The sequence below is a fragment of the Andrographis paniculata genome, unplaced genomic scaffold (assembly GCF_009805555.1).
Source record: "Andrographis paniculata isolate CXL003 unplaced genomic scaffold, ASM980555v1 Contig65END, whole genome shotgun sequence".
Classification (NCBI taxonomy): Eukaryota; Viridiplantae; Streptophyta; class Magnoliopsida; order Lamiales; family Acanthaceae; genus Andrographis; species Andrographis paniculata.
This window is the reverse complement of record NW_026137601.1, coordinates 4,172,374-4,185,016: the sequence shown is the minus strand read 5'-3', so window position 1 is coordinate 4,185,016 and position 12,643 is coordinate 4,172,374. Positions and strand designations below refer to the sequence as shown.

General features: G+C 31.9%; 1 protein-coding gene across 9 annotated transcripts; it reads right to left on the bottom strand.

The window, feature by feature from the left end:
* Positions 1 to 394: 394 nt before the first annotated feature.
* LOC127262033 (uncharacterized) lies at positions 395 to 11,500 on the bottom strand. 9 transcript variants are annotated; one of them, XM_051290519.1, is made up of 9 exons: positions 10,412 to 11,500; positions 6,311 to 6,370; positions 4,537 to 4,642; positions 2,660 to 2,831; positions 1,723 to 2,068; positions 1,246 to 1,330; positions 1,079 to 1,165; positions 740 to 985; positions 395 to 626 (listed from the first exon to the last, which is right to left on the bottom strand). In XM_051290519.1, exons 4-9 carry the CDS (start codon positions 2,818 to 2,820, stop codon positions 553 to 555), a joined length of 999 nt encoding a protein of 332 aa, XP_051146476.1. In that variant the 5' UTR covers positions 2,821 to 2,831; positions 4,537 to 4,642; positions 6,311 to 6,370; positions 10,412 to 11,500; the 3' UTR covers positions 395 to 552. The 9 variants fall into 9 exon arrangements, with proteins under 9 accessions (XP_051146476.1, XP_051146478.1, XP_051146470.1 ...); XM_051290521.1 differs by having other exon boundaries at positions 4,537 to 6,370; positions 10,412 to 10,489; positions 11,176 to 11,500; XM_051290513.1 differs by having other exon boundaries at positions 6,311 to 11,500.
* Between the last annotated feature and the right edge of the window lie 1,143 nt (positions 11,501 to 12,643).

Genomic DNA, 12,643 nt, shown 5'->3' with positions numbered 1-12,643 from the left:
CCTTTATTATACACAACATGTGCTATGTGTAATACTAATGTGTGCTGTCATGCAAATGTGAAATCAATATGGTGTGCTAAATTTTTCGAACTCAGTACCGTAATCATCCCCTAATAATAATAATAATAATAATAATAATAATAATAATCATAAGGCAAATCGAAACGAGCCGAATCACCTTTGAATAGCTCAAACCACACCCGACGGACCCGACTCATTGTCATTGTCATTGTCATTGTCATCTCTAAAACTTGTCAAATAAAATCAAATCAAATCTTCCCATTCTCGTCCAAAACATTTAAAGACATTCTGAGTGAGTCCTCTCTCTCTCTCTATTAGCAACTCACTCCTCTCCTACCGATCAGTTTCAAGATTTCTAAATGCACAAAAAACGTTTTTCCTATTTATGTTTAGAAATGGAATACAATAGAAGCATCACAAGTCCAAAAATGCTATGATCAATTCAAAGAGTAGTCGAAACGTACCGTACCATTCAGATATATATATATATATGTGTGTTGTGTTACTCTGTCGACCGTCTCTGTTTAGTTACTACAGCTCAACCTGCAGTTTCTCAAAACACAAGGCGACGATAATGGGCCCTGAAAGATCCCCGACTGCACAACCTACAGAAAAACGCACAAATCATATTCGATTAAAGCAAGAAAAGATATGTGGATATCCTTCTTCATTTCACGTTGTGTTGGTTCTACTCTACACAAGCTGTATCCAAACATACCGATCCATTGCCCAGCCGATGGTCGAATAAATGTTGCTCCAATCCCAGCTACAACAGATGCAAAAATAAGCGAAGCGCCACACCTCACCGTGGTGCCACAAACCTTCTTTCCAAGAACTCGAGCTTGTTCTGAAGTGTCGACAGGAGCTTCGCCTTCTTCCTTGGGCTTGGATATTGACCTCAGGAATCGATAAATGTCAATGCCTACTTGGACTATCCATGATGCTAAAACTCCGAGGAAATGTCCTGCATATGCAAAAAGGTGCAAATTCAAATAGCTCAGCTGTCCAAGAGATAAGAAAGGTGGGGCGGATTACATTAATTATGTATGTGAGTTACCTCTGAAAGTGGTTCTGCTCACGCAAAAAACGTATGTTGTAGTTGGCATTCCTCTGGCAGCCTTTCGAGTGGCTGATCTTGGTACATCTGTGATAATTCGAGGATAATCTCAGGACAACATGGATAATGATACTGGTATCAGTCGCTCAACAAAAAATGAAGAATACCTTTGAGAAGCTTCCAGGCCATGCGCTGGGAAACATAGTGAACTGCAAGTCTTTCAAGTACTCGCCTCGTAGTAACTACACTTGTCTGAACAATAAGTAATGTTTGAGTTTGAGATTAATTCTCCAGTATAACAACTAATTTCAACATGACAACTTAGACAATTTGACAAAAAGAAGTAACCAATCCAAACAACAGTTATCAGAGACAGAAGGTTTCGACAAAAGCTACTTTACTCAGAATTGACATTTTAAGTGTCTTAAGAGTGAATGATGATCCGAACTGCAGCTTTCATCATTGTCAAGCAGCACATGACGGCAACAATAAAAAAAAAATAAAAAAAATTGGAATAAAACATAAACAATCACCAAATGTTTTGAATGATCCGATCCAAATACCAAATCGACCAATGAGTTTAATGTTATTAAAAGATAACAAAATAAAGCTCTCAAAGTTTACCAAGAGATGGGAAGTGTTACCTCACGAACTATTTGCTTAACCGATTTTTTGAAAGGAACAATCAAATCCAAACGTTTTTCTTCAGGATTTTCCTGTAGAAAATCTTCATCATCAGCATCTTCCACAGCCGTTTGGGGCTCCACAAGAGGCAAATAGAACAACAGGAAAGACCTCAGAGAGGTCAGTGCTAAAGTTTTCCAATGAAATGCTGAGAATAGTGGTTTCAACTCAATATTATACTGCTTGGGACTGTAGTTCAGCACATTGCTATCAAATATCTTTCCAGAAGCATAGCGTATGCTTGAAATGTAATCTTCATCCAGAGTTGCACCCACATCACAATACGCAACTCGTGTGAGGCCATTTCTGTGACATAATGCATCAACACCAATCAAATAATGTATAAAAATATGAGCTATATTTTACTTTAATCCGTCCAATTCAATGATCTTTATTTCTTTGAATGATAATCCCGCTTGTGAGTAGCATATGAGAAATTCTCCCCGTTTTATCAATTTCTTTTACAAGTCAATCAGCTCTCCACTTAGACATACTTCAATCAATGCATCAAGGTCGTATTCGTGCCTATTGTGAAACACATTTGATTCACAAGCCATGCAATAACATCAATTCACACCTATCAGATTTGGATGAATGTGTGCTTTCTAATCCATTAGAGAAGCTTTTCATCTTCTATACATGCAGGAATACAGATAAAATAGGCTTAAAAACACGCCTTACATTCATAAAAAACATAGACTCCTCCCAACTGACTCCATTCCATTTCCATTTTCTGGTCAAGTCCATCAACATCATGCATTTACTTCAGACACCAACTTCGGACAAAAATAAAAAAACTCCTCAGCAGTAATCAAAATCGAAAAACGGAAACTGAAAAAACCTTTCGCCGACATCCAAACATAACAAAGGTTCGAGAAATACAGAAAAAAAACTAACCCAAACAGAGCACCGAAGGCGAAAGGAGTCGCGAATGCGAAAGAAGCAGCGGCGGTGGAAGCTCCGCCGAGTTTGGTGGTAAACAGGCTTCTCGAATTGAAGGCTTGCGCACCGAAGTGCGGATTTCTCCTCACCATATCCAGCAACGCTATGGCCGCCATTCTTCAGATGCCTTTCTTCTCCAAAATGACAAAAATCAAGGACTAATTATTGATCAATCATACAGAGAACAGATCCGCCAAAAAAATCATACAGAACGCCAGAATTGAGATCTGCAGAAAATGGGAAATCTCGCGGCTTTAATCAGGAAAAATCGCGAATCAGCCTTCGGCAGTCTACCAAGGGTAACGGTTAAAGGCCGACTTTGAAATTAGGGTAACGGTTGCATCCAACCGTAATTAAAGATAAAATTGTGTTTTTAGTTTCGATTTTTGTTTAATGCAATAATTAAACATTAGAGATTAAGGAATAATAAAGGAATAATAGTATTATAGTATTAACAAGAGAAGTAAAAATATTTCTGAAAGATTAAAAATATTTTTATTTTATATAATTATTGTGAAAAAAGTGGAGATAGTTTTGTAAAAAAAAAAAAAAATATGCTTACCAAAAATAAAAATAAAACTATTGTTGAAATGAACAAAAATGACAAAATGAAATTATTGTTTTGGGACGGATGAGGATGAATTTCGCCATAGGAGTATTAAATAGTTCAATAGTAGTACTATTAGAACATCCGTCACAGTCACCTACTTTATTGCCTTTGTGATTACATTTTTAGTTTTTACTATAACAATATTAATTATATTTAATAAGAAATACAGTTATTCTAAATTTATTACATTTCTCAAGAATTTTTTATTTTCGACAAAAATAATAAAAATTAATTAAATATTATCTTTTTTTTTTAAATGTTAAAATTTCGTTTTATCTATTATATATATATATATGTTATCTCTGGTTTTTCATATTCAAATTTTAAAACAATAACTTATATTTCAAATTATTAAAATTTACCTAAATTAATATTTGAAAATTAAAATATAATATTATATAAAAATATTGTAAGACAATAAAAATATATAAAACTATGTATAAATAAATAAATTATTTTTATTATATTACTACATAATAAAAATATATAAAAATAAATAAATTATTGTAGATATTATAAAATAGTAAATATAATGAGTTGAAGGTAATTAACTACAATGGGTGATAGAGAAAGTAATTTGAATGTTGAAATAAATATAATGTGGACGAGAGAGATAATAAAAATAATAGACTAGATGTAACGATTATAACGGATGCTCTTATGGGTGTGTTTATTAGTGGAAATTGATTTTGATTTACTATTCCATTTTATTTTTTCTTAAAAATATCAAATCAAATACTTATTTTTTATTTATTATATTACACTAAAAATTAAATTTTACATTCAAAATATCACACAAATTTATACTATATCACATCAAACAACTATTTCAATTCAAAATTTTATTATTCAAAATCAAAACTTAACCAAAATCTTAAAAGTAAACACATCAACGTGTGATGTGATGATTTTCTTTTTATTTTTATTTTTATATTTATACTTAGAACACTATTATTAAATGATATAAAATAATTTTTTATTTATTAGTATTATATTCCTTCCGTTCTCATCTCAAAGTACCATCTTTACTATTTTTGTTTGTCTCACTTTAAAATATCAGTTTCATATTTTAGTAAAAGTAATTATACATCAATGCCAAAATATCCTTAACTTTTACATAAATTACAAATATATCATTACACATATACTTACTTTTTACACAAAATCAAGGGATACTTCGGAATATCAAATGTATTTTCCAATGTCAAAACAAAACCACTACCCAATACTAAATTGCACGTCCCAATGGCTTCCATAGGTAAATGCATCTGACTGCCCGAATAGATGAACTGTTCACTTCCCATTAATTTTCTTAGGCTTTCCATACCCTGCAAGGTATTAGAAATATAGATTGTAGAACCAGAATCAACTCACTATGTGTTATAATTATTATTAACCATATTAGTTTCATAACAGACAAATGTAGAAGGAATATCTTTCTTTTCGAGCCAATTCTTAAACTTAACACAGTCTTTCTTAAAGTGCCTTTTCTTTTTACATAAAAACACGTATGACTTATTCTTTATGACTCGCTCGGAAGGCCCAGGTCTCTGATCCTTAGCATCGTGCTTTTTCTTTTCTTGCCCTGAACCATCCTGTTCACTTTCTCACTTCTCCATCAACATGCTCTCATTCTCTTAGACACACATGGTCATCAACTAGTAGATGGAGCATTTATCCTTGTGTGTATTGTAGGATATCTTGAATGGACCGTATTGATGAGGAAAGGTGCACAAAATATAGTGGACAAGAAAAGACTTAGACATGGTCACCTCTAAGGTTTTCACCGGTGCCGCAATGTCCCACATACGCATTATGTGTTCATGCACACCCCTCACACCCGTAAGCTTCACGGTGGAGAACTGAATAATCAATGTACTAGAGAGAGCCTTATCGAACTTGACGAATTGTTCGTTAATGGCCTTCCAAAGCTCTATGACATTAGTGTGCTAATCGACATACACACTGATACTAGCAGATATCTTGGTTTTTCTGAGCATCATGGAAAGACATTTAGATCTCTCTCATCGTTCATAAAGATCTACCATATCTGACTCGCTAGTTTCAGTAATACCCGATGGTTCGTCTTTCCGAATAGCATAATCAATGTCCATCCAGCTTAAATAAAGAAGAATTCTCTTCTTCCAAATTTATAGTTATATCACTAGTTAATTCAAGAATATCGCACTTAATGTGTTCTACCAATGTAATTCAATATCACTAGAATATATATCGAGCGTGTTGATAGGAAACACAGGCACCAGCTCTACCTAGAACAGCCTCGACTAACCGATTTAAGTCCCGCACACCAAACCCTAACCACAATCACTCGAATAGTGAACCCTCGTCGATACACAAATGAAAATGGCACAAATCTTTCACTCTTGCACGAGGAAACACTCACCCACTGACATGGAGTAAAACCCCCACACAAACTTCTCAATCGATCGCACACAGTATTGAGAGGAAGAAGACGAAGAGCAGAGAGCAACCACTCAGATTAAATCTTCAACACTTAAATCGGTTAATGGGCTCGGCCAAAGAACTGGACCACGACTTCTCACGATTGGGCTTTAATATACAAAGGCCTCATTACAAATCATAGGCCAAAATCCAACAAACTCTCCACCTTTTTAGGCATGATAAAATGTGGGGCACCTAGAGAATCATCATAGCGACTTGTGCTAGAACACAAAATTAGTATTTACTCAAAAACCAAATACAAGAAACAACATACTAGAAAGCAGTAAACAACTAACTAGGATCAAAATTTAAAATTCTTAAACATGAATCAAATTTCGAAACAGGCAAAGGCTTTGTCCCCATATGAGCGGGGGTAAATTGTGAAGGTATTTTTTCAAGTTTTATAAAACCTTTTGCAACTATATCTTGAATAAAATGGAATATAACATTAATATGTTTGGTTCTATCGTGAAAAATGGGGTTTTTGTATAATTGAATACCTGATTGACTGTCAAAAATTACATGTACCTCACCTTTCAAGTATTTGATTTCTGTCAGCAAGCCTTTGAGCCATAAGACTTTTTTAATTGCCTCTGTCACAGCAATGTATTCAGATTCGGTAGTCGACAGCGCAACTATATTTTTCAACTCACAAGAACCACACAATGTAAACACATAAGATGTAGTTGATTTTCTACTATCCCTGTCATTGGCATACTTAGAATCCACATAAGTAATGTGAAAGCCATTTTAATGTAACCCAATTTTCCTGCCCAGGATTAGCCATAAATCTACTCAAACAACTCACAACATATGCTATATCAGGTCTATTAGAAACCATAAGATACATCATTGAACCTATTACATTTGAATATGGGACATTAGTCATAAAAGCATGATCAGAATCTGTTTTAGGGGGCTGATTCTTAGAAAAACATAAATGAGATGCAAATGGAACATTAACAACTTTAGAATTAAAACATATTAAATCATTTCAGCACATTTTCAACATAAGCAGGCTGTCTTATAAATAAACTTTTATTTGTTCTATCTTTTTTAATATGCATGCCCAATATTATTTTAGCATCACCTAAGAATTTCATATCAAAACAATCACTCAAGCATGTATTAATTTGATCTATTATTTTAAGATTTGGACTTATTAGCATTATCCATATAGATCAAAAGAAAAACAGGCACACTTCCAACTATTTTAAAATAAAGATAGTGATCTTAAACACTCATTTCGAAATTTAAAGATTTTATGCATTCATTAAATTTCAAATTCCATTGTCTAGGTGATTGCTTTAATCCATAAGAGATTTATTTAACAAGAAAACAAAATCAGGTTTATTTTTGTCTACAAAGCCCTTGCGTTGTTTCATATATATTTGTTTATCCAAATCACTATGAAGAAAAGCTGTTTTCACATCAAGTTGTTTAAGTTTTCAATCAAAATGAGTTACTAAAGCAAGCATCACACCAATAGTACAATTTTACAATTGGGGAGAAAATTACATTGTAATCTATGCCTTCTTTTTGAGTAAAATCTTTTGTTACTAGTCTTGCTTTAAATCTAACACGTTCTTCTTTATTTTTTTTTTACTTTGAACAGCCACTTAAAATCAATCAAAGAACCATGCTCAGGTTTTGGGACTAATTTCCATATTCTATTCACTAACAATGAATTCATTTCATCATGCATAGCTTGAAACCATTCACTTTTATATTTAGACTTCATAGCTTCCTCAAAAGATTTAGGTTCATTTCCATCAAAGGTATCAAATACACTAAAAGCATATAAAGTTGAGACATAATCGTCTAATTTAGATGTAGGCCTAATATTTCTTTTAGGTCTTTCACTTACACTAGGTTCAACATTAAAATCACACAAATTGGACCCACTTGGTCCATTATCAGACATGTCAGAACAGGCAGGAACAACATCAGAACTAATTTGTTCACTTTCAGGCACAAAATCAAATTCAGTACTTTATAATTCATAAGAACTAACAAGACTTTTATTATTATCCACCTTATTAGGGCTTTCATCTAACTCATGGCTTTGAACTTGACTATTTTTATTTAAACAAAGCATATCTAATTCATTAAAAGTCACATCACGACTAATTACAACTTTGAAACCTGGATAATTTCAATCTATAACCTTTAACACCTTGGGTATATCCCAAAAAAACACATTTTCTGCCCTAGGTTCGAGTTTATCAGATTTAATGAATATAAAAGCAGCACAACAAAAAACCTCAAATTAAACAAATCAACAGGTTTTCTTAGCGAAACAGATTGAGGAGATTTGCCTTCTAAAGCCACAAAAGGAGAACAGTTTATTATATAAGCGGTTGTAGTAACAACTTCTCCCCAAAAAGTTTTGGATAAACCCGAGGAGGCTAACATACTCCTCACTCTTTCAAGAAGAGTTATATTCATCATTTCGTCCACCCCATTTTGTTGGGGTGTATAGGGGACTGTTTTATACCTAGTGATACCACATTCATTACATAAAGAATCCATCTATTGGTTACAAAACTCCAGCCCATTATCAGTTCTTAGGAATTTGATATTATGTCATGTTTGATTTTCTTTCAAAATTTTCCAATTTTTTAAAAGTTTCAAACACATCAAATTTGTTTATCATCAATAAAACCCAAAATTTTCTTGAAAAGTTATCTAATTGACAAGAAATATATATTCCCACTATGTATGGGTTCACTTGAAGGACCCCATACATCGACATTGAGGTATTCTAACACTCTAGAAGACTTATGCACATTAGGGGCTGGAGTGGTTTGGAATTGAAGTCTATGTTGCTTACGTAGCACACACTCTTCACAAAAAGGTATTGATAAGACTGTCTTTTCCAAAATAACCATTTTTATTTAGGATTTCTAAGTCTTTGTTACTTATATGAGCCAATCGTTTATGCCACAAAACAGTTTTATCATCATAAACAGAATTTAGAAAATTTTTAGAACTTAAAAAATTGACTCCACCTTAAAAACATACAAATTATTTCTCCTCTCAGCTTTAAACACAACTATACAGTCCTTAAAAACTTTCATAACACCATTACCCCACTTACCTTCTAAGCCTATATCTTCTAAACCCACACAAGAAAGAAAGTTGTTACATAAATCAGACACATGCCTCACATTATTCAAGGTTAGCACAAAATCAGAATAGAACTTTAGTCTACCTGTGTCTATGCCCTCTACTTTGCAAATTCTATCATTTGTCATTGAAACAGTGTTGTTACTTAAGGTTTTGTAGTTTGAAAAAACATTTTCCAGAGGTATCATATAATATGTACATGCTGAATCAATCAGCCATTCACTTTTATAAACACTGGTTGCATTAGAAAAATCATATTTTACTATGAAAACATCATCAAAATATTGATTTTCTAATGTCAAATTTTCATGTTCTTGGGATTGTATTTTACTGTTATTATTATTGTTAGGACCAACTTTCTTAGTACACTGTTTAACATAGTGCCCCTTTTCTCCACATGCAAAACATCTTCTATCATGATTTTCAGACTTAGATCTAGATTTTTCCCTTAACTTCTTTTTATTTTTATCATTTTGGTATTTGCTGTTATTATTTGAATTTGCATTATTCTTCCTATAAGGTGATCTACCCCTAGTAAACATAACCTCACCTGAAGACCTATTGATTTTATTAATAGCTAAGTCTAGTTCATTACTTTTTAGACTACTAACAACAACATCCAATGTTATATTATCTTTACCATACCTAATTGCTGATTTTACATATGAGTAATTATTAGGGATGGCATTAATAAAACAACTGGAGTGTATATATCTATTTTAGTATCACCGGTGAGTTTTAAGTCTTGAATAAGCTTTTGAAAAACATCCAAGTTTTCATCAATGTTTTTATGCAAATCAAGTTTAAAACTGAAAAACTTTTCAAGTAGATACAGTTTATTTAGGAGGGAAGTTTCAGTGCAGGTTTTTTCTGTCCCACAATTGTCTTGCAGTTTTGACCTCACCAACTTTTCTAATGACTGAATCAGACAGATTTAGAATTATACACGAAAATGCCATCTCATCTATCTATGCGTTTCTTTCATCAACTACAAATGCTGCAAAATTTCCATCTATAGCCCTAAACAGTTTCGGTGTTATTAAAATTCCTTTCAACTTTTGTTTCCATATTGCAAAATATGTTTTTCCATCAAATTGAATTAGATTTAAGAAAGATGGATTTGACATTTTCACTTTAAAATTTTTAGGGAAAAAAAATAGATTTTAACTCCAAACACAAATTCTTGTTCACAGAAACTACTCACACAGTGTTTTAAGGCACATAAAAATACGCAAAGGGCAAGAGACTTTTATAAACTGCACACTGGACAGATTAAACATAGAACAACAACTTTCTCAAAAAAAATTTGGCACACTTTCAAGCAAAGGAAAAATTAAAACGAAGACTGCAATCACACAACACAATAATGACCACAATCAGTATCTTCCCAACACAAAAAAAAATTCACAGGCAAACACAAAATGCCACAATCAGTGACCAGGCCACAATCAGTGACCTTCCCAGCAAAAAAAAAAAAAAAAAACAAAAAGGATCAAGCCTTTTACCGACTTTATATTTTCACACTTGTGAAAAAAAAATACAACGAACAACCATTGTGTTCACTTTGTCACGTTTCTTTGTTCCTGCAACACTCAACAAGAGTTAAAAAAATTAGTAATATACAATGTTTCGTATCAAGACACCAGAATAGCCTTTCGTAAAATAGTTTTGGTTTTCAAAAAACAATTTTAAAAAAAAAAATTGTTTTCTGTCAAAAAATAATTTAATTTTGAGGACTGTTTTATTTCAAGAACAGACCCACTATACTTCTAATCCTTAAAAAAAACTTTACAAACCTGCAGGATTTTACTAATTATAAGAGAATTAAAGAACTAATAATGATTAAAAACTTTTAAGTGAAGATTTAAAAGAAAAAGGAAGTTCCAGTCAAAAGAATAAAGAATTCTTCAATCTCAGACACAGCTGGTTCACTTTTTTATCAAACCAAATACGAACAGTCTGATATTTTATCAAGAATTAAAAAAACACTTTCAATTTAAAGATCGATGACTACAAAAAAACAATTCGAATGAAAAGCCTTTACAAAAAAAAACACAACAGAAAAACACAAGTTGACTGATCACAAACAAGAACAATCAAGTTTTACAAAATAACCAAAAGCTCTGATACCAATGTTGTGTTTTTGTATAGTAAAACTTGATTCTAACAAGAAACAATACAACTAAACTTAAAAATTCTTGTATTGAATCGAACAAAAAATAAAGCACAAGAACTGCAAAGAGAAGTTCGGCTCAGCCCCTGGCACAACCTTAGAACATATATCGGACATGTGGAAAGAAAACACAAGCACAAACTCTATCTAGAACAGCATCGACTAACCGATTTAAGTCCCGCACACCAAACCCTAACCACAATCACTCGCACATTGAACCCTCGCCGATACACGAATAAAAATCGCACAAATCTCTCACTCTTACACGAGGAAGCACTCGCCCATAAACACAGAGTAAAACCCCCACACAAACTCCTCAATCAGTCGCACACAATATTGAGAGGAAGAAGAAGAAGAGCAGATAAGAGAAATCGCGATATAATGACTCGATGATCATCAATCTGGAGAGCAGCCACTCAGATTAGAAGGGTGTTTGGGAAAAAGTGTTTTGAATAACTTTTAACTTATTGAACAACTTTTAGCTGTTTGATCAGTCAAAAAGCTAATTTAGGTGTTTGGTAAATTAGTTTTTTGAAAGAGCTTTTTGGACCCAAAAGCTAATTTCTGAAAAGTTCATCTACCAGCGTTTTGAAAGAGTTTTTTCATTTTAATTTTGGTTATTCCTTATTTACCCTTAAAACTTAATTATATATTTTATACATATAAATATATTTTTATAGCAGTATTTATTAATTATTTTTAATATATTTAATTTACTAAATTATATTTTATTTTTGTAATATAAAATAATTACTATTATTAATTATTACATATAAATTATTTTATTTGTAAAATATATAAATTTTTTAAACTAAATCAAATAGAAAAAACAAAGGTTATTAATTAATTTATCTATTAAAATAATAATTAACATAATAAAAATATATATATACGAAAGATTTATTATTTTATATTTTACATAATTTCAATAAGAAATTATTATTTTTTAGTAAAAATAATCTTCTCAGATCTAAATAATAAAAATAAAAATAAATATTTTATAATATTTTTGTATTTTTAAATAATTAATAACAAAAATTCTTGTAAATTTCAAATCAAAATGAATAAAATTAAATATTTTAAAAAATAACATATCAATGTCCTTAATAGTCATTTTATGTATAAACAACTAATGTTTAACCGTCGTTTTACCAAATACTTTAATACAAACTGCTAATTGAATCAGCTAGTCAAACCAGCTAATTAAATTAGCTAACAGCTAACAACTAATTGAATAAACTAACAACTATTTGAATCAGCTAACAGCTAAAAACTATCAGCTAATTGCCAAACGCACCCTAGATCTTCAACACTTAAATAGGTTAGTGGGCTGGGCCAAAGAACTCGCCACAGCTTCTCACAATTGGGCTTTAATATACAAAGGCCTCGTACAAATCATAGGCCAAAACCCAACAGTTACGATACAACTCGTAATATAAACCGGTTTTTTTTAGTGATTTTCAGCCCCAAATATATATATATATATATGTATATACAACAAAGTTGTGTACGTATATGCCTCCATATAGCACAGTATAAGTTGTACCATATAAAATTGTATTCC

Bases quoted from the DNA above. Each gene is read 5' to 3' on its own strand.
- LOC127262033 (XM_051290512.1), bottom strand. From the start codon at position 2,820: ATGGCGGCCATAGCGTTGCTGGATATGGTGAGGAGAAATCCGCACTTC. The intron at 2,069-2,659 runs GTTAGTTTTTTT...ATTATGTCACAG, and splicing joins GCCTTCGGTGCTCTGTTTGG to AAATGGCCTCACACGAGTTG. The intron at 1,166-1,245 runs GTATTCTTCATT...GAATTATCACAG, and splicing joins GGCCTGGAAGCTTCTCAAAG to ATGTACCAAGATCAGCCACT.